The sequence below is a fragment of the Spinacia oleracea genome, chromosome 2 (genome assembly GCF_020520425.1).
Source record: "Spinacia oleracea cultivar Varoflay chromosome 2, BTI_SOV_V1, whole genome shotgun sequence".
Taxonomy (NCBI): domain Eukaryota; kingdom Viridiplantae; phylum Streptophyta; class Magnoliopsida; order Caryophyllales; family Amaranthaceae; genus Spinacia; species Spinacia oleracea.
In genome coordinates, this window is record NC_079488.1 from 92,282,510 (window position 1) to 92,304,735 (window position 22,226).

The following is a 22,226-nucleotide window of genomic DNA, read 5'->3' on the forward strand; positions in this document are numbered from 1 at the left end:
GGAAGTTTTTACTTGACCAGCAACAAATGATGTTAAATCTTCAAAAACAGCTGAAAGAACAAGAAGAGAGGCTGAATAAACAGAGCAATTCCTCAAAAGAACAAAAGGAGGATGAACCTAAAAGAACATTATAAATAAAGAAAAAGAACATTACAAATACAGAAAAGAACATATCATGTAGAACACTTATTTTAACCATGTAAAACAACATTGCCAATAAAAAAACGAAAAACAATAGAGCATAAAAGAACATAATAAAGTAAAGAAAAAGAACATTAAAAATAGCAGAAAAGAACATATCATGTAGAACACTTATTTTAACCATGTGAAAAAAGAACAACAAAAAAAATAAAAGAACAACAAAAATGGTAAAAGAACAATTTGATCTGAAGTGTGTAATATCAAAAGAACAACAAGCTAAAGCAAAAAGAACAAAGAACAACAAGCTAAAGCAAAAAAGAACAACATGTTCAATAATTATTTTGTATTATTACAATCTCTTAATACATATATGAGAACCAATATATAAAAGAACAAAAGATAAGACTAAAAGAACATATAAAATCGAAAAAAGAACAGAAATCAAAATCATCAGAAATATATAATCAAGATACATTAATCATCAAAATTATCAAAATATAGAATCAAAATACATTAATCAGGGTTATTGAGAAATGCAGAAATCGAAATGATCAAATAAATCAAAATAAATTGAAATGATGAAAATAATGAACATGGAAATCAAAATCATCATAAATAAGTAATTCGTTTTAAAAAATTGAAAAATTACCTTCACAAATCGGATTATCAGCAGAGGAATTCAAATTTGAAGAAGAAGAATCAATAGAATTTGATATTGAAGTAGAAAAATCAACCAATATCTGAGAATTTTCCATTACTTTTTCTCTCCTCTTCACAGTTTCTCTCTCATTTCCATAGTTTTTCTCTCTCCTCTTCACAAATTCTGATTCGAAAATTATAAAAAAGAAGGTATATATACCAGAAAAATGGAGTGAAAAAAAAAAGAACGAAAAAAAAAGGGACAGAGCAGTCATTGTTCTTTTTTTTAACAAAAGAACAACGTTTGTTCTTTTTTTATCAAAAAAACAACGTTTGTTCTTTTCTTCTCCGAATTCAACAAGATATCCGCGTTTTATATTTATTGCATGTCGTTTGGACACCAGTGCACCAAGAGCACTGTGCACACCCCTGCACCATCATATTTGCGCTAAAGTACCAAACTACTAATACCAGTATTAATAAACCAATACCATACTAATAAGTATCAAAATATTAATATCAAATTAATGAATACTAACAAGAGTCACTTGAGTCCATTATGGACAACAGCAACTTTTGTCATAGACTTCCTCCCTGTCTAATAGACCGATTTCTATGATAGTCGCAAATACATTTAGGTTATATTCTCATCACCCTGTTTATTGAGAGGAAAATTTCCACGATGACTTGGTGTTCAAGGGGAACATAGCCTAATGAGCAAAGTTGTAGAGGGATGAGTTTAGAGTATTTCTAATTTATTATTTTCTGTTGTTCTAATAATGGGTGGCTTTTGAAATTACATCCACACTTAAGAGTTGGGGCATATTTTGGTAAAATTTCTGCTAAATTTTAAGTTGCGTTTTATTCATATGATCTTCACTTAATTTTTCCCGAACTTATCTTATACTATGAGGTTATTTTTCTTGAAATAAGTAAAGTGAACTGAACAAAGTCTAAGTTATTTACTTCCAATATTAATTTCAATTTCGATTGAACAAGCTTCTTACTCAATAACTCAGCTACCCTACTCTCTGATCCTAGATGAATAAGAACACTAAACTTGTGAATCGAGTAAAATTCTCCATTAGTCAATGCAAACTAATGATTGATAGATTAGGCATGAACTTGTGTGTATACACATTAAGAAAACATAACCAGTGTCTTACATAGACAGTTTGCTGATTGATTAATAAGCTGACAGTTAACAATAATGGGTAGTTCTTACAGCAATTGTTATTGTTCATGCTTCTCCATATCTCTCGTAAAGATGTAAGCTTTACTTGAATTCGAGAGAAGATGAAATACAAGGAAAACATTCTATATATATGCCTGTATTACATAAACAAGTAAGGGCAGAGGATATCAACGACAACCTCTAATCATCACTATCACTATCACTATCCCTGGCTAGCGTTTTGGATTGCAACAACAGCAAGAGTAACAAGGGATGCATAAATCGCATTAGGCAGTTTCTGCACCACTTTCCCCACGCCAGGGACACCTTCTGTTGCCCTTTTTGTCGCTAAAGCTACTGTTGGTGCTAGTACCAGACTGATTATCAGTCCCTGGCTCACAGTGTTAAACGTGTCTGCAGTCAACTCCATCATGAATTTCACAAATTCCTCTCTGTCAAGTTCCCCATCCAGATTCACATCACACTTCTGCAATTATAAATCGTCAACCATTCTATTTCTAAACAATAAAGCTCGCTAATTGGTGCTGGCTTAGCAGAAAACACTGACTTCAAACCAGTAAATTTATCATGTATTAAAGTCAGTTCTATCTTCAAATTTAAAACCAGCAAGCAGGTAAGGGTCGTCATTGCACAAAAATTTGGAGACTAGATTCAATATTCTTTTCGCCTAAAAAACAGCTTCAAGAAATATATGTTCAGTTTAGATAAGGGTTACTCAAGTCAAGTTCAATTCACAACTAAAATAAGTTCCAAATTTCCAATACATTCAGAAGATAGAATGATTTGCAGGTGAAAAGAACAGAGATTCTAGTTACTGGGTCTACAAAAGGTTATAGTAAAAAGCTGAAAGTACCTGCATCAAGCCTCTAACTTCGTCTTTTGAGGGAGGATCAAAGTGTGGCCCTGGTAAGTACTTATTAATATCACTGCAACATCAAGGCAATTGTTTCGTTTTGTTATCATGGAATTCATACTATTAATTTGATTAAGTTAATGGAAATAATCACTCACTTGTAAACAATTAGAACAGCTATATATAGCTCTTCAAAAGGCAGTGTGACACTTCCAGTCTGACTCTGTATACGATTAAATACTTTGTCCGTAATCTTCCTGATTTTTTTCTTCCTCCATTCCTTACCTATGCAAGATGGTAAATTACTATTAAGACCCCATCATGAGGGTATATATAGTAATCAAGTAATGAAAACACAGACAAATGAATTTCAAGCAATCACTAAGAAGTTTGAGGGCATAGGGATTGGTTATAGGACTTCTATCTCCTGAGATAGCAATTCATTTATTCCATTTTGTCTCTCAAGCAACTTCTAAAAAATATTCCAATAAGAGACGCATTTAAATTTAGATGAAGGAATTAATATGCCCGTAGTAACCTACACCATGCCATTGAATATGAAGTATTTAGGCTTTGCTCTTTTCACGTCAAAGAAACCCGTCTACTAAAAGTTGGGTAGCTATTTAATCTTATGACCAAAGAATTTGATGCTGACGTTTAAGACAAGCTGTAAAGAAGTTTAAGAGGAAAACAAGAAGTTCAACTCAGTTAAAATGAGGGCTACGGGCTACCCAAGTTCAATTCGTAACAAATTCGTAACAAACTGTAGTAAGTTTAGATATGCTCCAATAAGTTCTAATAAGCGCTTTTCACTTTTTATTGTGAAAATAACAACATCACACTAGCTATCTCACACTTTGCTTAACTTGAAAATAGATTAGCACGCGTCAATTATACTTAGGTATCGTTTGGTTAACCGTAGGAAGTAAAAGTCCCTAGGAATAAGATTTTCCCATGTATTGTCATTTTCTAGGAAATAGGAAGTGTTGTTTGGTTGAACGTGGGAAGTTAAAACGTGGGAAGTAACTTCCCAAGGGAGGTTCCACTAACACGGGGAACCTAGGTACTCCATTTTGTGCAAGTGATACTTCCTATGTCTTTGCAAACCAAACAACACTACTATCTTCCACTTCCTATGAACGTACACTTCCCATGATTTTTCATGTCAACCAAACAACACCTTGGTCAAAACCAATTGACACTAAGGTGTGGCATACTCCGCTAGTAATAGGTAATCAAATTCGCTCCACTTCTCCAATGTTGAACAACTCACATGACTCATATCTTTTCTTAGATTTAAATACAAGTGGTAGCTTACTCTATAGTACAATGCAACCTAAGACATCCTATAGGCTATAGTACTACTTAAATGAAGCAAAAATAACACATTTAATGCCTATTCTGCCTCTCAATAGAAGCAAAACCTACAAATTAATTACCTTAATCAGTTCTTCAACCTTATACCAAAAAAAAAAAAAAAAAACCACTCATATACTGTAGTTAACAGCAAGGTTAATTAATTCAATTGATCATGATTGATTAATCAATTAATTCAAAATAAACCAGAAGCAAACAGAGCAAATTAACAGCAAGGTTAATCAATTCAAATTGATCATGTAATTCCCCCCAAAAAATTATCAAAAGTTCTGCATTTGACAATGATAAAGTCATAAAACCCCAGAATAAATTGTGATTAACTGAGGGAGTGTGATTTAATTACCTTGAAGTTTGTCCAAAATCTGACCCATTAGCCGCTTTAAGAATGTAACAAACTTAATTTGCCAAGTCTTCGAGTTTGCAAGATCCGAGGAAGACGAAGAACAACCTGAAATAAATGATGTTAAATTGCTAAATACTCCGTAATAAATACCCAGAATTCCAAAAGTCTCAGATTTTGATTTTTTAATTTGTGGGGTGCGAAATTTGTGATAATTAAACCCAATTTCGAAGGCGAAAGTTTGAATATTTCAGAGGATGTATGGTCCACTATCCTCACATGTGGCATTTTTTAGTGAAGCTTCTTTATCTTGGATTATCATTAATCATATCCTGATTTTGGATTTATTATATTGAGTAGGACTTTAATTGCACGTCATATATTGATTCCAAATTATGAAAGGATGAGAGTGATGGATAGCTCAGTTGGTTAGAGCTTCCATCCCGGTTTCAGGTGATCCTGGGATCGATTCTCATCCCCGCCCTTGTGGCTCATTTGCACCAAAAAAAAAATTATGAAATGATGGATCCAAGGCAATTGTTCTTGAAGATATTCTAAATTAATGTATATTTTTATTTGAAATGAAATGAGTGTGACTTTTATCTCTACTCAAAATATAACAAGGTTAATAAAGGATCTTTCTTAGAGAGTAGCTCAAAACATGTATATGCGTGTTTTTGTCGAGATATTCTATTCCTATCAAACTCAATATGGCACAATCATGAAAGTGAACAGGACAGAAGTTAGCAAAGCACACCGAATTGCAAATAGGTGTAGAATAAAAGGCCTTTTGTTTAGTACTACACCTTAGTTTTGTAATCAGCCAATGTCAAAAAAAAAAAAACTCAATATGCATTTCATTACTCAAAAGAAAGTATTTTCAAGTAGCAAACATATCATACATTCATACTTATGCAATCTTATACTTCTATGTCTTATAGGTTAAGATCATATGTCTCGATTTGTGTCTCATCTCATGTCGGTCCAATACATATTCTTAATTTTCACACATCACATTTTATATTTACCCCAAAAGAATATATGTAGTATAATTTAGACAAACTATGTTTTAAGAACCAAGATTGAGTGATACACAAATGCAAGTAAGTTAATATAGGGGTAAATTCAAATTCTAAGTTAAAATGAGAAAACGTTAAGCATCAGACAACATGATACATTGATAACCACAAAAAAAACCTCAAATCACAAAATCCATACTTTAATACTTCACTCATCTATTTGATTCCAGGGATTGCTCGTGCCCTAGCATTCTAATAACTACTCCTTATAAGTTTAGGTCCCGTTAGGTATCATTTTTATCTTCTATTTTCTATTTTTTACAAAAAACTTAAAAATCAAAAATAAAAACTGAAAACTGGAAACTGAAAGTGATACCGAACCGGGCCTACCTTTTCTAAAAACCGAGTGAGTCCATATTTATAAAGAGCTGGAGAAAAAAAATATCAGGAGGAAACAGTTAAAAGGCCCAGAAAGAAACAGGCCAAGAAGGGAGCCCAGAGTTCATCTATCAAAACCACCCAGTCTAAACAAACTAACAACTAATCCAGACCCAATTCCCAGAAAAAGAGAACTTTTCTCCAGAAAATACACACAGAAGGAACTACAGGCAACAATGGTGGTGATTTTCTCTCACTTCGCTTCTGGTTGCTTTCGCCACTCCGTATTTTCTCTCTCTAAAATCTACAATCATCATCTTCTACATTACACTTTTCAAAATCCTATCCACAATTTCAGTTCTACTTGTCTAAGGTTTCGAACTCGGGTCACCAATTCATCTGAGGCTATCTGTATTGAAGAAAATGGCGGCAGTAGTGGTGCTGCTGATGTAATTAGAAGCCCTAATCTCGTTGCTTTGGAGTATGCTGACCTTAATCTTCCTCTTATTTGCGAGGTTTATCTCTCCTTCCACTTTCATTTCTTTGGTTTTTTAACACTTACCCCAGTAATTTATGATTAATTGGTATGGCTCCATATTCAAATTCGGTGCTTTCAATGCTATTTACTATATGAAATTCTGGTGTGAGACGGACTTACAATAATTGAGTTGCCCTTTTTTGTATTGGAAGGGCGTTCCTTACTCTAGAACCGTAAGTTATTGTAAAACCCCCTCACCTAAGACTTGAATATCTGATTGATTCTTACGAAAACATGAAGTTAATTTTGAATTTCATGTTTTAATTTTTGAGGTGTAGGAGGTGGGTAATATCCGAGTCCGGCAGCATGTTAATCCTCTTAGTTCAACTTTATCTGTAAGTGTTGTTTACTAATTCAACTTCAATTCTTGGTTTTTAGTTTCTTTTGTCATTCTATTATGGGGTTTTGGATAGCAATTGAAGTAGCTTTTGTGCTAATTTATGCCATTGATAGGTCCCAGCAGAGGTGCCTGATTGGAATGATGTGTTTAGGGATTCTTCATTACCTCTGATAGTGGACATTGGCTGTGGTATTGAATGATTTTATTCTGCATTTGTTTGTCTTATGTAATTTTCATTTATTTCCAGACTTACAGTATAATTTGCTCCAATTTTGCCCTTTTTTTTCCTCGCAGTTTTGATAGTGATTCATATGTTTGAAAATGCATGTCTTGGTTGAGATGTTCTCTTACACTGGTTTAAAGTTCAGGACTACATAAGAGTCAAGGTGTTTATCAAGACCGTAAGGACAGATGAATAACTGAAATAAAGAGGAGAAAATGGACAATTGTCAAAAAAAGTGGAAAAGAAATTGTGGCTGGTGGGGGATAGCAAAGTATTAACTTAGGATGAGATATGCACCATTCTTAATCTGTGTGGCGCGCAGGCTGAGTGTCTCTACATCCTTGTTGGAGCTTGTATAATTATATTTCACTTTCAACCCAAGCATCAAATTCCCCTTACTCTGTACTGTCTCTTTTCTTGTCGCACCCTCTCCCTTCCTCGGTACATTCATTGAGAAGTTAGTCGTGATAGTGTGACTCTGTTGGGGTTTTTTTACATCTCAGCCTGCAGATTTCTATAACAAGGATTTCTGTGATGTCTCTACCTAGTGCATGACATCCAGCATCGTAGCTGATTACAGTTGCTGGTGCGTTTCCCGTTCCCCGGGTTTACCAGATAAACCCAAGCGTTATTTTGTATCCCAAAATTTGGTCACATTGCTCCTAGCAACTAGCAAGAACACTTGTCCGAGAGACAACTTCACTTCTATAATCATGTAGCACCATAATTAGTCCTGCAAAAGCTGCTCAAACCTCATAATTAGTTCAGTTCCCTATTAAACGAAAGATAACTGATTTTTGTGTCATATCTGTCAGACAACCTGAGGTGCTATGACTGAAAGATCAAATTGTTTTATGAGCAACTTTCTCCTTGGGGTAACAAAAACTTGTTCTCTGTGTTTCATTTGCATGACTGTTGTTTTTATTGCTTTGAAGACATTGTATTTTAGTCCCTGACATCATATAAATTTCAGGTAGTGGCAGATTTCTCTTATGGCTAGCCAAAAGGAACTTTGGTTCTAATTATTTGGGACTTGAAATACGCAAAAAAGTATGCGATTAGATATATGAGCTATGTCTATATACCATTTGTTTTAGTTACACGGTACATCTTATTGAATATACCATTAAATATCTCTTTGCGCAGTTGGTGACGCGTGCTAATTTTTGGGCAAAGGAACTGAATCTTTTAAATTCGTAAGGTTCTAAGACATTACTGGAATTTTATTGTATGAATATAAAGTAAAACATGGTGTCCTTCACTAATCTATTATGCCTACTTATGCTTCAGACATTTCATGTTTGCCAATGCTACAATTTCTTTCCAGCAGCTGGCGTCCTCTTATCCTGGTCCGTTGGTGTTGGTTTCAGTCCTGGTGAGGTCACCTTAGTTCAGTATGCATTCCTTATGTTATAGTTGCATCTCTTTCCTTATGTAAAATTCATTATATTCTCCTGCTCTAAAAGAGTTGCTTCTGAGTAAATTTGGTCTATTATTGGCCGCAGTGTCCAGATCCTCACTTTAAGAAAAGGCACCATAAAAGAAGAGTTTTGCAGAAGCCACTGGTTGACTCTATTGTGGATAATCTAGCATCAGGTGGGCAGGTAAGAACCGTATAGCATAGTGGCCATAAAACAATGGTTGCCATTTCATAATTTATTGTCAATTATCCCAATGGCCTGGATTCCTGAGTCCTGATTGCTATGACCATAACCTCATTCACAATAACGAGACCTTGGGGGATTTTCAGTTTGATGGCATAAACTATATCACTCTAAAACAATTCTTTGAACACAGTAATTCATCATTTTATTCAATGTAAAACTTGCTTGCTATGTTGTCAAAAATACTTGAGCATGGTTCTTCCATCCTGCTTGTCAGTTCATGCTCAACATCTCTAATCTACAGTGTTCTGTTTTAAACCCTTGAAGTTAAATATTTGTATCTCCTTCCTTTGGTCAGGAACAATTCATTATCTTGCTTTAGGGGGCTCGATTTCCTTGCGTAGAGATTTTTGGAAAAGGAATCTCTCCCAGGGGTGATATTCCTCATTCTTTCTAATATGTTGGAGCCACTCTCTCACTACTTGGAAAGTATGAGGTTACATCCAAAAAGATTTTAAGTCTTGAGATCTATCGTTCTAATTACAACCAACCGTAGATTTTTCGGGCATCCCCCAACCTGCCTGCTTATTTCAAATTCAATATGTTGTCTGTGCTAAGTGTCTTTGAAAGATGATGCTCTTAGGCCACCTCCCACATCATTGAACAGTTATTACTTGATTGAGCTGTGGTAAAATCTTCTGTTCAAAATGCTTGGTTATTGATTTTCATGCTTCAAATCATAACAGGTATTTGTGCAGTCTGATGTGCATGAGGTGGCAGTTGACATGAGAAATCAGTTTGACATTGTGTCGGATATGCTACACATTGATACAGTTGACCCTAATTTTGGTTGCGATCCTGATGGGTGGCTTGTGAGTAATCCAATGGGGATTAGGACTGAGAGAGAGGTTCATGCAGAACTTGAAGGTGCTAAAATGTATAGACGAATGTATCAGAAGAGAACATAATATTATTGTTGGTTCAAGCCTCATTCCTTTCATGCCCATTTGCAATTCTCCGTCTTACATTGCAGCCAGCATGATTTTAATCTTGTGCTAAGATATAGGAGACCGAATTGCGGTGGTTCGGGCATGTGAGACATCAACCTGAAGATGCTGAGGAAGGCCAGAGATGACTTGGATAGGAGTTGATAATGATACAAAGAATTTGGGTTTACTAGAGCATGTAGAACTTGATAACCACTGCCCACTGGAGATCAAATTGTTGTTTTGGTGGTAGTCATCGTCTGTTTTAGCTCTTTAGGAAGTTTTCTTATATCTGCTGCTTTGGTAAGTGGCTCATAAAACTTCATTCAGTCAGTTACTATACAATTTATTCTCGTTTCCCATACAAGCCATGATCTATTCTGCTGGCAAATGTGATTTGGAATTTTGGTGACTTCACTGCTGTTGCTAAGAATTGGAGATTATGGTTCTTCTTGTTCAATACAATAGATTATGCTTGTGCAGAACTAATTCACAGAAACCCTATTTCTTTTACAGTCCTAGTTGATCTCTGACTCTCAGGCGGTTTTATCCCAGAATACCATATAGTCAGGAAAATCCATATCATTTCCCTTACATAAATGATAAACCCATTGTTCAAAAATTTGTCTCAGGATCAGACTACTTAATTTCCTAAGCACGATTTATCGTTGTTTATTACCAAATTCTATTAGCTTTATAACAACAATACTAATTATTTTTTTGCAGCAGATATACCACCAAGTATTTCGAAGTCTACTCATACAGACTAATTATATGACCATAAAACAAAGCTCCCAAACAAGATCATAAGAGAATAGAAGTCTAATTATATTGGTCTAAATCACATAAAAGATCCTACAAACTATAGTATCCAGACAACAGAATGCAAACATTGTTACAGCAACAAACAGCAAAAATTTGGTGCAACAATAAAATAAAATTTAAGTCCTTTTCTTTTGGTTTAACTAGTCTTCTCACCTTCAAGCTTCTTCTTGTTCTTCTGAGCTGCATTTGCTTGTGAATACAAGAACGTTCCGAGGACAGCGATTCCCGAACCTAGAGCATTAAGAGGTCTCACAGGGTTCCTGAAGACTAATATAGTGGCTACAATGACAACCACCCTCTTCATAGTGTTGCCCACAGAAAATGTAAGTGGGCTAATCTCATCCAATGCTTGATAAGACGACTGATTATAGAGGTGATAAAACACACCAGACAACATAACCCATATATACAAAGTCATTGGTTTCCCAATTGTTTCAATTGCTTTGTGATAGCCTGGTACCCATTGAGACCCTTCAACGAAACAAGCAACTGGAAACAAGTACAAGAATGAGAGTATACTAATCCAGCCATACATGTTCAACCCATCCACTTCCTTAAAACTCTGCAAACTCTTTTTAGAGTAAATATTCCTTAGCACAAAACCCACATTGCTAATCAATGCACCCCAAAGCCCCTGCAAGTTGAAGGAAACCTCAGTGACCGCGGCGAGGGAGCACCCGAAAACAATGGGAAGGATTGAGAGCCATATCGAAACCGGGTACGACTCGCCAAGGAAAGTGGAGAAGATAACGGAGAAGACAGGCTCAGATGACTTGATGACATGAGTGAAGGAAACTGCGACTTTGGAAAATGAGACACAAGCTGAGATATGGCCAATGGTGTGAAAAAGGGCAGGACCAAGAAGTGCAATGATGAAGGGTTTGGTGATTTTGGGGGGAGTTTGAATCTTAAATGACCAAAGAAACAACATACAAATTGAACCCACAAAAAGCTGGAAAGAAGCTAAAAGCCATGGAAATGGGAAAATGTTTAAGACCTTTTTGTTGTAGATGTTGAAGACAATGTTCTGGAAGTACCAAAGGCCAAAAACAAGAGCAAGTTTTAGAGTTTTGGAGTTGGGATTGGGAGTGGGAGTGGATTCAATGGGAGAATCAGGGGAGGTGGAGGCGGAGGCGGAGGCGGAAGGTGAGATTGGAAAATGGGATCTGGGATTGGAGGGTAGTTTCCATTTGGTGAAAGGGATTGGGAGATTTGTGGGATTGGATTGGAATTTGAATTCATTGGGAGATGATGATGATGATGACGATGAAGATGCTGCTCTGAGTCTGAGAGTTGAGATTGGAGGAAGGAGGGAAGGGTTTTTGAAGGGCTTAAGGGTGATGGAGGATGAGGGAAGCAGATTTAATGCCAGCATTTTGTTGTGGAAACTGTAACAGGAGAGAGAAAGAAGAGAGAGAGAGAGAGAGAGAGAGAGAGAGAGAGAGAGAGAGATGAAATGGTGAATGGTGATGGCAGCACAATCTAAGGTAAGGAGAGTTCTAGGGCGTTTTTGTCTGTAACTTTGTAGTGACAGTAGTTTGTTTTTATATGGGCTGGATGTTTTTGTTGGAGACTATTTTTTTTTTTTTTTTTTTTAATAGGTAAGATGAAGGGACCCTAACTGAACCAGCCCAGCTCCGTAGGTCATCGCTTGAGCCACTCCCAAGCATTTGTAATTAGATATTTAGATTGCCAGTTTAGTACTGTATTTAATTATCAGATGGGTATAGAGTTGACAGTCTTTGACCAGGCACAAAGACAAGAAACGAATGTGATTCGAATTTACAAGTAAACATTCAAAAGCAACCCGTCGTAGTCCGCCATGGGCACGAGTCTAACTGAATTTGAATCCACATATTTTATATCCGTATATATATCTCGTGAGCAACAAAAATGAAACTATACACGATTAGAGCATTGTTAACCGTGTGTATTTTTTATTTGCACTTGGGGAGAAATAAGGGGGAAAAGTTAAAATTAAGGTCTTAAGCCCTGTTTAGTTCACCTTATTTCAGGACCTTATTACTTATTTCAGATTTGATCAGACCAGATCAGATCAGATCAGAAAAAATAAGTTCAGACCAGATCAGATCAGATCAGATCAGATCAGATCAGATCAGATCAGATCAGATCAGATCATACCAGATTATTATGATGATAATTATTATTATTATTTATATCATTGATTATATTTAATATTTATTACTATTATTGCTTTAATAAAAAAGAATTTTGTTGTCGGTGCAATTAAAACCTATTACTTAAGGCATAAAAAAACATTAACAAAACATTCGAATTCATCATGTCCAAATTAAAACCATTAAGTCCAGATCAGAAACGATATGATCAGGTCATGTCCATATCAAAACTGATTTTTATAGATCAAAACTACTACGGAGTATATATCTAGACCAAAACTGGTCTGTACAGATCATGTCTAGATCAGAACTGATCTGTACAGATCATGTCTAGATCAGAACTGATCTGTACAGATTATGTCCAGATCAGAACTGAACTGTACAGAACATGTCCAGATCAGAACTGGTCTGTATAGATCATGTCCAGATCAGAACTAGTCTATACAGATCATGTCCAGATCAGAACTAGTCTGTACAGATCATGTCCAGATCAGAACTGAACTGTACAGATCATGTCCAAATCAGAACTGATCATGTCCAAACAGAACAGATCTGTACAAATCATGTCCAGATCAGAATCGATCTGTACAAATCATGTCCAGATCAGAATCGATCTGTACATATCATATCCAGATCAGAACTTATATGTATAGATCATAGCCGATCTATCTAGATCATGTCTAGGTCTATCTAATATAAGGAATAGTTAAATCATGAGCAAAGTCAAATAAATAATATCAATATTATAAATTTGTGTAAACATTTATTTTACACGTAAGTCGTTTAATATTAATAAATGTAGATTTTTGTTTAAACTTAATTATGAAGAATCAGATCAGATCAGATCAGACCAGACCAGATCAGATCAGATCAGATCAGATCAGATTAGAAAAAATAAGTTTAGATCAGATCAGACCAGACCAGATCAGATCAGATCAGATCAGGAGAAATAAGGTGAATTAAACAGGGCCTTAATGGTTGGGGAAATTTTGTACTGAGGAGTGGAAAAAAAAAACTTCTTGGCATGAAGATTTTTCAGATTTGGAGTGGGGAAATTCACTCAATCTTAACCCACCACGTGGCATGACATGAAAAATCCTGTAATGATTATATATCAACGATTTTTTTTATATTTCGATTCATAAAAAAATAAAATAAATTTACCATCAGTGATAAATATTCGAGATTTACAAATAGATATCCATTTTAATATAATTTAACACATTTGTTTTTACATTTCTCTCTCCATTTTGCTTTGAGTGAAAAAGTGGGTAGAGAGGAAGGAGTAAGGACTTTTTTTTTCCATGATTAACAATGGTCTTACACGAACATGACTTATTTATCCAAAGTTTCAGATCATCAATTAACTCCCTCTTAGCCCCTTCTTAAGGAGAGAGGAAATGTAAGAGGTAGCTCTTAATAAATAAAAGTCAACTCTTAACTACCTCTTATTTAGAGGTAGATTGAGACATCCTCTAAATAAGAGGTAGCTCTTGAAAATAAGAGGGAGTGATGTGGAAGAATGTGTGTATTTTCATTGCTCTTTGTATTAAAAATAAAAATAAAAAAATAAAAAAATTATATAAGAGGTACTACGATTCTACGAAGTGTTTAAGAGGTAGTCTATTTCTTGGTGTTTTTGGTAGCTAACTCTTGTTAAGAGGTGGTGATGAGGTGTATAAGGAGAGAGACTAAGGGTGTGTTCTATTCAACTTATTTGATCTGAACTTATCTAAATTTATCTGAAATTATTGGAACTTATTGGAACTTATTATTAATAATAATAACAATAATAAATAAATAATACTCCATCCGTTCCAGATTATTTGTTACACTTTCTTTTTTCGTCCGTCCCAGATTAGTTGTTACACTTCTAAATCAGGAATGACCCCACAATTATTATATCGTCTCTCTCTTCCCACTATTTTTATTTGTCCCACACCCTTTCTCATTCAATTAAAAAAAATACCGCACTAACTCCTATCACATCTACTTTTCCAATAAATAACAATAGATAACCAAACAACCACTTATCACCTAAAACTTTGTGCAAACGTAAGTGTAATGACTAAATTGGGACGGAGGGAGTAAATACAAGTAATATATAACAAAAAATAAAAAAATAAAAAAACAAAAATAAATTATAATAATAACTATTATAATAATAAATTATAATAAAAATTATAATATTAATAATAATAAATAATAATATTATTATTAATATTGAAATTTATTGGAGCTTGTTGGAACTTATCTGTACTTATCTGACTTTATTGGAAATTTTCTGAACTTATTAGAACTATGTAACTTATCTGTTCAGTTATTAAGTTTTGTTTCAGATAAAATAAATTCAGATAAGTTCAGATAATATGAATTCAGTTAAAATAAGTCGAACAGAATCGGAGCCTTTTTCATTTTTTCTTACACCCATCCATCCACATCTATCTTACTTTATCAATATTTTATTATATCCACCTATTTTTGTACATATTTATCATATTTTGTCATAAATTTGTGCAAACATGTAAATATCATTTTGAGACATAGGTAATACTTTTTTTGTTTTGTTAAAAAGGGGTACATGTTAAGATTTCATGATAAATCACATAACGAACCACTTTTACTTTACTAATTGATTTTGGCATAAAACCTCCTAAATTTTAGGCTCAAAGTACGTAGGATAACTCTCCTTCTTGATGGGCACACTGATGCAAGCCTATCGTAAGAGTAGAAGGGTGGTTCTCAACTTCTCATACTACTTACGTAATACGAAGTAGTTTCTAATTAGCACGGAGTACTACGTAGTATATCTGTATATATGAAAAATGGTACAGTCAAAAGAAGACGAGCACCAGAGTAAATAAAATATAATGAAGAGGATACTGAAACAAAAAAAATCAGCCTCAATTAAGGCCCAAGTGACGGAAAATTGAAATCTTAATACAAATTCAAGCATTGACTTCTGAGGGAAGTCAGGTAAGTAATTTTAATATAGTAATCAAGCAAACCACTTTTATTTAATCGTCAATGGTTACAATAGGGAAGCCTCACAGTCACAAGATGAAAAGAACAATAATGTTTCCAACCTGTGACACTAATACTGTGTTTGGTAAAAGTGGATTAATGAGAAAATGTGTGTAAAACTGTTTAAATAAGAGAATTTCTTAATTTTATCTTGTTTGGTTATTAAAATGGAAAAGTGTGGAAAAGTAAATATAAGGAAATCTGTGGAAATTGTGTAGTTATATTTTGCCTATATTCTTTTCCATAGTTTTACCCTCAAAAGTGATGGAAAATATGTGGAAATCTAAGCAAATCAAAATATTTAATTAAAAAAATAAAAAAAAACCGCACCCACTTTCCCCACGTAATTTTTCCTTTTCCCACCAAAACTTTCATATTTCCCTCCTAGTTGGCTACCCAAATACCCTATATATATATATATATATATATATATATATATATATATATATATATATATATATATATATATATATATATATATATATATATATATATATATATATATATATATATATATATATATATATATATATATATATATATATATATATATATATATATATATATATATTCACGCCTTGAAGCGTTTGCCGTCATTGAAATCAAAATTTTAGGCTGTTCTTGTGGGCTAAATCAGATCAAGGTACTTCTTCTTCCCTTCTTCTTCCCTTTAATTATCGAAATTAGGGTACGATAGTTCATCATAATTAATTGTAACCTTCTGATATGCATACTTTTCTTTTCGTCATAATTCGTTCATCTGATATGTATATGTAACATGATAATTCATCACTCACATGTTTAGAATGAATTGTAATCAGTTCATGCGAATTGTAATTTTAGTGGTCTTAATTTTGTGTTTATTTTGACATGTTACGTCATTGTTTTTAGTTGATTGGGGGTAAATGGAAAATTAGTATATATCATGCAGCTAGATACATCTACCTATGTGCTAATAAGTTAATTGATGGCCATTGATCGCTAATATATACTTTGTATGGAAGAACTTTTGGAAGCATGGGATAAGCGACGAAAAATGGCTATTGCAATTGCTATTGGTTATATAACTCATACTTTTATATTATCAACATGTGCTACCTTGCCGAACTATATAGATAGAACACCCCTTGAAAGTGAATCAGAAAGGGCGTCTATAAGGGATACGATGTTGCAATTATTTACCAAACATCCATCAGTTTGCCGTCATATGACACGCATGAGTACGGAAGCATTTGCCAAATTAGTCCAGATACTTAAAGGTAGAGGATTGCTACGAGATAGTAGACGTAGTAGTGTTGAGGAACAAGTAGCCAAATTTTTGTTCGTAGTAGGACATAATATTAGAAATCGTACTAATGGTGGTATCTTTCGTCGTTCACCCGAGACCAATAGCCGACACTTTCATAATGTACTTGAAGCCATTATAATGCTAGAAGATATATTCTTGATCCAACCAGATGGTTCAAGTGTGCCTCCGGAAATCCAAAACAGTCATAGATTTTCTCCATACTTTAAGGTAATAAATTTATAATAGACAAAATGAACTTCTATTATCTATTAACTATACAAACTTATGTTATTAAGATTCAATCAACTTCTATTAATATATTTATCAACTTCTATTATGTCAGGATTGTGTTGGTGCTATAGATGGAACTCATTTTCGTGTCAAAGCATCATCTGATAGTGTCAATAGATACCGAGGAAGAAAGAATTTTCCCACACAAAATGTACTAGCATCTTGTTCTTTTGATTTAAAATTTACATATGTCTTACCTGGATGGGAGGGATCTGCATCTGATTCAAGGATAATTAAAGATGCACTAACAAGAGAGGATAACCTTAGCATGCCTAGAGGTAACTCTAATAAGAAGAATAATATTTTATTTTAAAAATGAATATGTATGTGAGTATATATATTTATATACTACTTGTGTGTATTTTGTAGGGAGGTTTTATCTTGTGGATGCTGGATTTATGTTAAATAGTGGCTTAATTGCACCATATCGAGGTGTACGTTATCATTTGAAAGAATATTCAAAACGTGCACCAGAAAATGCACACGAGTTGTTTAACCTTCGACATTCATCTTTAAGAAATGCCATTGAAAGAGCATTTGGGGTATTGAAGAAGCGTTTTCCGATAGTAGCTAGTGGTACAGAGCCACATTTTGGTGTTGATTCACAAACGGATGTTATATTAGCATGTTGTATTTTACATAACTATTTAATGGGTATAGATCCAGATGAAGATTTAATTGCAGAAGTTGATGCTGAAATATTAGTAAGAAGAAGACATAGGAGTCGATTGTTGGTAAACAATCCAGTTGAGTGTGGACAGGGGAAAAGGATCAGGGATAATATAGCAAAAGAAATGTGGAATGACTATATTAAAAGCAGAGGACATGGTTCATAATCATTTGGTCTATCAACTTGTTTAAATTTTTAGGTTTATCAGTTTGCTATATAATAATGTTAGATATATTTATTGAATTTGAACTTTTTAAATAGTCATGGTTAAATGATTTAATGTCTTATTTGTGTTTGATTTTCTTTCTTTGTCAAATTAAGTATAATGGAGGAGGTTAAAGAAGTAAAAGTAGAAAAGAAAGGAGGAAATATATGGTGGTCGTCACAAATGGACAGAGTATTGGTTGATGCTCTTTATGAGCAGTTTCTTGCTGGGGAAAAGTGAAGGAAATAATGCCCTTGGTCCAAGTATGCATTCTATGTTAAGTCTAATAAATGCGGTTCAGTATTAATTAACAAGTTAATAATTCAGTGAGATCAAGTGAGCTGAATGCCTAGCTAGAGGCCGCTTCAGTTCAAGTGGAATTAATGATATTAATCCACAGCTTACTCTTGACTGAACCCGTAGGGTCACACAAATAGCACGTAAACGGATCAAGTATTTAATGGCATTAAATACTCCATCTATGAATATTCGGAACCGACGGATCTTGGTTTCAGTGGGAGCTAAGATCGTCACAGGCAAGAAATGAATACTCCGGAAACGATGATATTGCCAGAAACGGAAATATGGATCGTATCGGAAATTTGAATATTATCCAAGTCGTAGATGTTGCCGGAAACGGAAACATGGTACGTGTCGGAAAATATTATTGGAAATGGAAATATTACCAGAATCGGAAATATTGCCGGAAACGGAAATATTGTCAGAATCGGAAATATTGCCGGAATCGGAAAATAATTCCGGAAACGGAAATATTAAATATTTGTTCGAAACGGAAAATAATTCCGGAATCGGAAATATTAAATATTGTTCGTATCGGAAATAGATTCCGGAAATGGAAATTTAATCGGAAGCGTATCGTACGAATTAGCATCGAACGAGGCTTGCCGGACGAAGGCCCAGCACGAAGCCGGGGCCAATCGCCCAGCAAGCATGCGCGCCACAAGCCCAGCCAAGGCAGCGCCCAGGCCTACCGCAAGGCAGGCCCAGCGCGCGCCAAGGGCCACGGCTGCGTGGGCCGTGCTACGCGGGCTGCTGCTCGCACGCGCATGGGCAGCCCTTGTGGCTGCCGTGTGTGTGTGAGTTTGTGCTCATGCATGATTCCTGAATCTACAAGAGTCAGTGTATGATTAAATTTATATTCCTAATTGGATAAATTAATTAAATAGAATTCATGTAGGATTCTAATTCCAATTAATTCGTATCCTACTAGGATTACGATTCCTTTTCCATAACTCTATAAATAAAGGCCTAGGGGTCATAATTTATACATAAGTTTCAAAGTATTCAAAAGTGAGTTTTTTGAGAGAAAATTAAAACACACATCTTGCTCATAAAGTGCCGAAATTTTCTAGTACCTTAAGGGCGATTCTAGTTGGTCAATCTTAAGGCGGATCCGGACGTGCTGTGGACTATCTACGGAGGGACGACACTTGGAGTCCTAAAAGACTTGTTCTTGTTCGGTTCGGGCGCAGCTAGGGAGGGCACGCAACAAAGAGTATGCATCTAAATTATGCTATATGATTATGTGTAAATAATATGTTGTCCTGGGTTAATGGTTGTTTCCGCATGATCTATGTAGTGTCATATGTATCATAACCTAACAGTGGTATCACGAGCCCCTTATTATTTTCATAATCTAAATTGCATGAACATGGTTAAATATTACAAATTTGCAAGAATTAAAAGGGGTGATTAATTTTCGTAATTGTTAATTAATTGCAAATTGCGTTTATTTAATTATATGTACGCAGTTTTTCGGCAGTTTCTTCATTACTCATCCGAATTGAGTGATTTTTGTGTCAATTCCGCATGTAAAAGGCATTCTAAAATTTTGACAAAATTAGTATTTTTCTGCCGAACCCAGAATTCTCAAATTCGAAGCCTAACTATGACTTTTCGAAGGTTTTAGTTTTTCGAATGCAAAATTTCGTAAATTTAAGATGTTAAATTAAATATTTGCGATTCCTGTTGATAAATCTTGAATTTTTGATTGACCTACTGCATATGTTTAACAAGTTTGAATGCCTAGTCTTGTTAATTATGCAATCTAATTTGTAATTATGATTAATTTGTTGAAAATTAGAATAATTTAGAATTAATTTGATTTTCATAATTAATTGTAATTTAATTAGAAACCTATGATTAAAAACCACCATAAAAATTGTAAATTTACGATAAATTTTAAATTTTTATGACCTAGACTTGAATCCATATCAATCGGAAATCAATTGGATAATAAATTTTCGATTTTTTCGCCCTAAAATTATGAAATTAATAATATTTATTAATTTGTCATTAATTTTAAATATAAATTTTAAAATTTTATGCGATTCGTTCAAATAACTTGCACGCACGAAGCAATGGACGCTTCGTGTTACCCTTAAGGGGTGTTGTATAATGCGGGCGTGCGACGACGAGCAAGGGAGCTCGTCGCCCGTGCGGCACGAATGCAATGAGCAAGGGCGTAGTGCACGAGCACAAGGCAGCAGCCCTGCCTTGTGTCGTGTGCCACGAGCAATGAACGAATGGGCATGGGCGAAGGGCGAGCCAAGGCAGTCGCGTGTGGGCAGCAAGCGAGCTGCGCCACAACGCGCGCTGCCTCGCACAAGTGCGCGCAGCCTCGCGCGCAGCGAGCGATGGCTCGCGCGCGCAGCGCGCGATGTCGCTCGCCCAGCGAGCGATGTCGCGCCCCAGCGAGCGATGGCTCGCGCGCACAGCGAGCGAGCCAGCGCGCCCAGCGAGCGATCTCGCGCGCGCGCACTGCGAGCGATAGCTCGCGTGCGATGGGGCGCTGTGCGGAGGCTTGCGATAGGACAGTAGCAGCTATGCGACGAGCGCATGGGCTGCGCGCACATGGCCAGCAATGGCTGTGTGCGTGCGGCCCATGGGCGTGCAACGCGTAGGGTGTTTGCGTTACGATTAGATCGTTTTGAATGTTTAATTTGAAAATTTCAGTTCACGTAATTTTAATTAATTTTAAAATTAATAATTTGAATTAATTTCTTGGATTTTAATTTTGAATATTATAATTATAATAAATGGAATTTATTCTAATTATTTTACTAAAATTAAAATCATGAATTAATTTAAATGCGACTGAAATTAAATTAAATTTTTGGATTCAATTATAAATTTATATGAGCTTTAAATTTTAATTAAATTTGTATGTTTCCGGTTAGACTAGAAATACAATTTTATGTTTAAAATTAGTAAAGCATATGAATTTATTGGTTTGAGTGGGAGCGCTTTTTAGTCATAAACTCTTGATTAGGTCTACAAATCCTTAAGGTTAAAACAACTCGATTAGAATTAATAAGGACTGAATAATTGGTAGATTATTGGTGCCCTTGATTAATTGCTGCAAATGTTTACGTGATGCATAATGTGTTTTACTAACCAGCTATGTGGGCCATTCATGATAATGAATGGGTGAATGGTATATATTGTATATGTACTGTTTTGCAGGTTATGAAGTGACTAGTATGGCCCAAATAGGATAGAAAATATGGTCTGCGTACCATTAATTTGAATGTAATTGGTCTAAAGCACCAAAGTTATTTTTCAATTCAAAAATGGTCTGCGTACCATCAAATAGTTGTAATTAGTTATAGCTTATCCTATTTGAAGAAAATGGTGCCTCCCACGGAGATTTTCAAGACGGACTTTGAAGTCAAAGCTTCAAGATGAAGTCGGGCCATACTAGATCACAAATATCTTATGCATGTTTTTAAGTTATTTATTGTTTTAAATATGTCTTAAAATGCATGAGATCAAAAGCTTGATTATGTTGCATGATTAAGGATTTTAGTTCACTTAAAATCTAACCAACATAGTAAGAGCCTTAAGTTCCAAACCTAAAAATTGAGTTAAAAGGTGCCATGCCAAAATATACACTTGCTTGGATATCCTTTACATCAATCTAGTAATAGTTTTCGCTCAGCGAGGTGTTACTTATTGGTCCTAAAGGGGCAAGGTACACAAATAATTGTGAGTACATGTTAGTTTTGGTGAAACTCAACGATATAAGTAAGGAGTCCTTTTATGTCGTGGCAAATTCGATAGGTTTACCTAATAAGTTCTTAGACGTACCTATCAACCAAGAATAGTTTCTAGACTATTAGCAAAAGGCTT

The 22,226-nt window shown here is 34.9% G+C and overlaps 3 protein-coding genes across 5 annotated transcripts; 2 read left to right on the top strand and 1 right to left on the bottom strand.

The window, feature by feature from the left end:
* Positions 1–1,893: 1,893 nt before the first annotated feature.
* Positions 1,894–11,971, bottom strand: LOC110790096 (xylulose 5-phosphate/phosphate translocator, chloroplastic). Its single transcript, XM_021994845.2, has 5 exons — positions 10,612–11,971; positions 4,549–4,653; positions 2,987–3,113; positions 2,829–2,901; positions 1,894–2,441 (listed from the first exon to the last, which is right to left on the bottom strand). Exons 1-5 carry the CDS (start codon positions 11,831–11,833, stop codon positions 2,178–2,180), a joined length of 1,791 nt encoding a protein of 596 aa, XP_021850537.2. The 5' UTR covers positions 11,834–11,971; the 3' UTR covers positions 1,894–2,177.
* Positions 5,076–10,132, top strand: LOC110790098 (uncharacterized). Of its 3 annotated transcripts, none has more exons than XM_056837326.1 (9): positions 5,076–6,457; positions 6,633–6,653; positions 6,759–6,815; positions 6,934–7,009; positions 8,017–8,093; positions 8,190–8,239; positions 8,334–8,418; positions 8,549–8,639; positions 9,394–9,547. In XM_056837326.1, exons 1-9 carry the CDS (start codon positions 6,179–6,181, stop codon positions 9,408–9,410), a joined length of 753 nt encoding a protein of 250 aa, XP_056693304.1. In that variant the 5' UTR covers positions 5,076–6,178; the 3' UTR covers positions 9,411–9,547. The 3 variants fall into 3 exon arrangements, with proteins under 3 accessions (XP_056693304.1, XP_056693303.1, XP_021850538.1); XM_056837325.1 differs by having other exon boundaries at positions 5,098–6,457; positions 8,549–8,647; positions 9,394–10,132; XM_021994846.2 differs by lacking the exon at positions 6,633–6,653 and having other exon boundaries at positions 5,105–6,457; positions 8,549–8,647; positions 9,394–10,132.
* A 4,651-nt stretch (positions 11,972–16,622) lies between the features above and the next one.
* Positions 16,623–18,291, top strand: LOC130467084 (uncharacterized). Its single transcript, XM_056835544.1, has 3 exons — positions 16,623–17,136; positions 17,252–17,447; positions 17,569–18,291. The coding sequence occupies exons 1-3, from the start codon at positions 16,657–16,659 to the stop codon at positions 18,033–18,035; spliced, it is 1,143 nt and encodes a 380-aa protein (XP_056691522.1). The 5' UTR covers positions 16,623–16,656; the 3' UTR covers positions 18,036–18,291.
* The last annotated feature ends 3,935 nt before the right edge of the window (positions 18,292–22,226 follow it).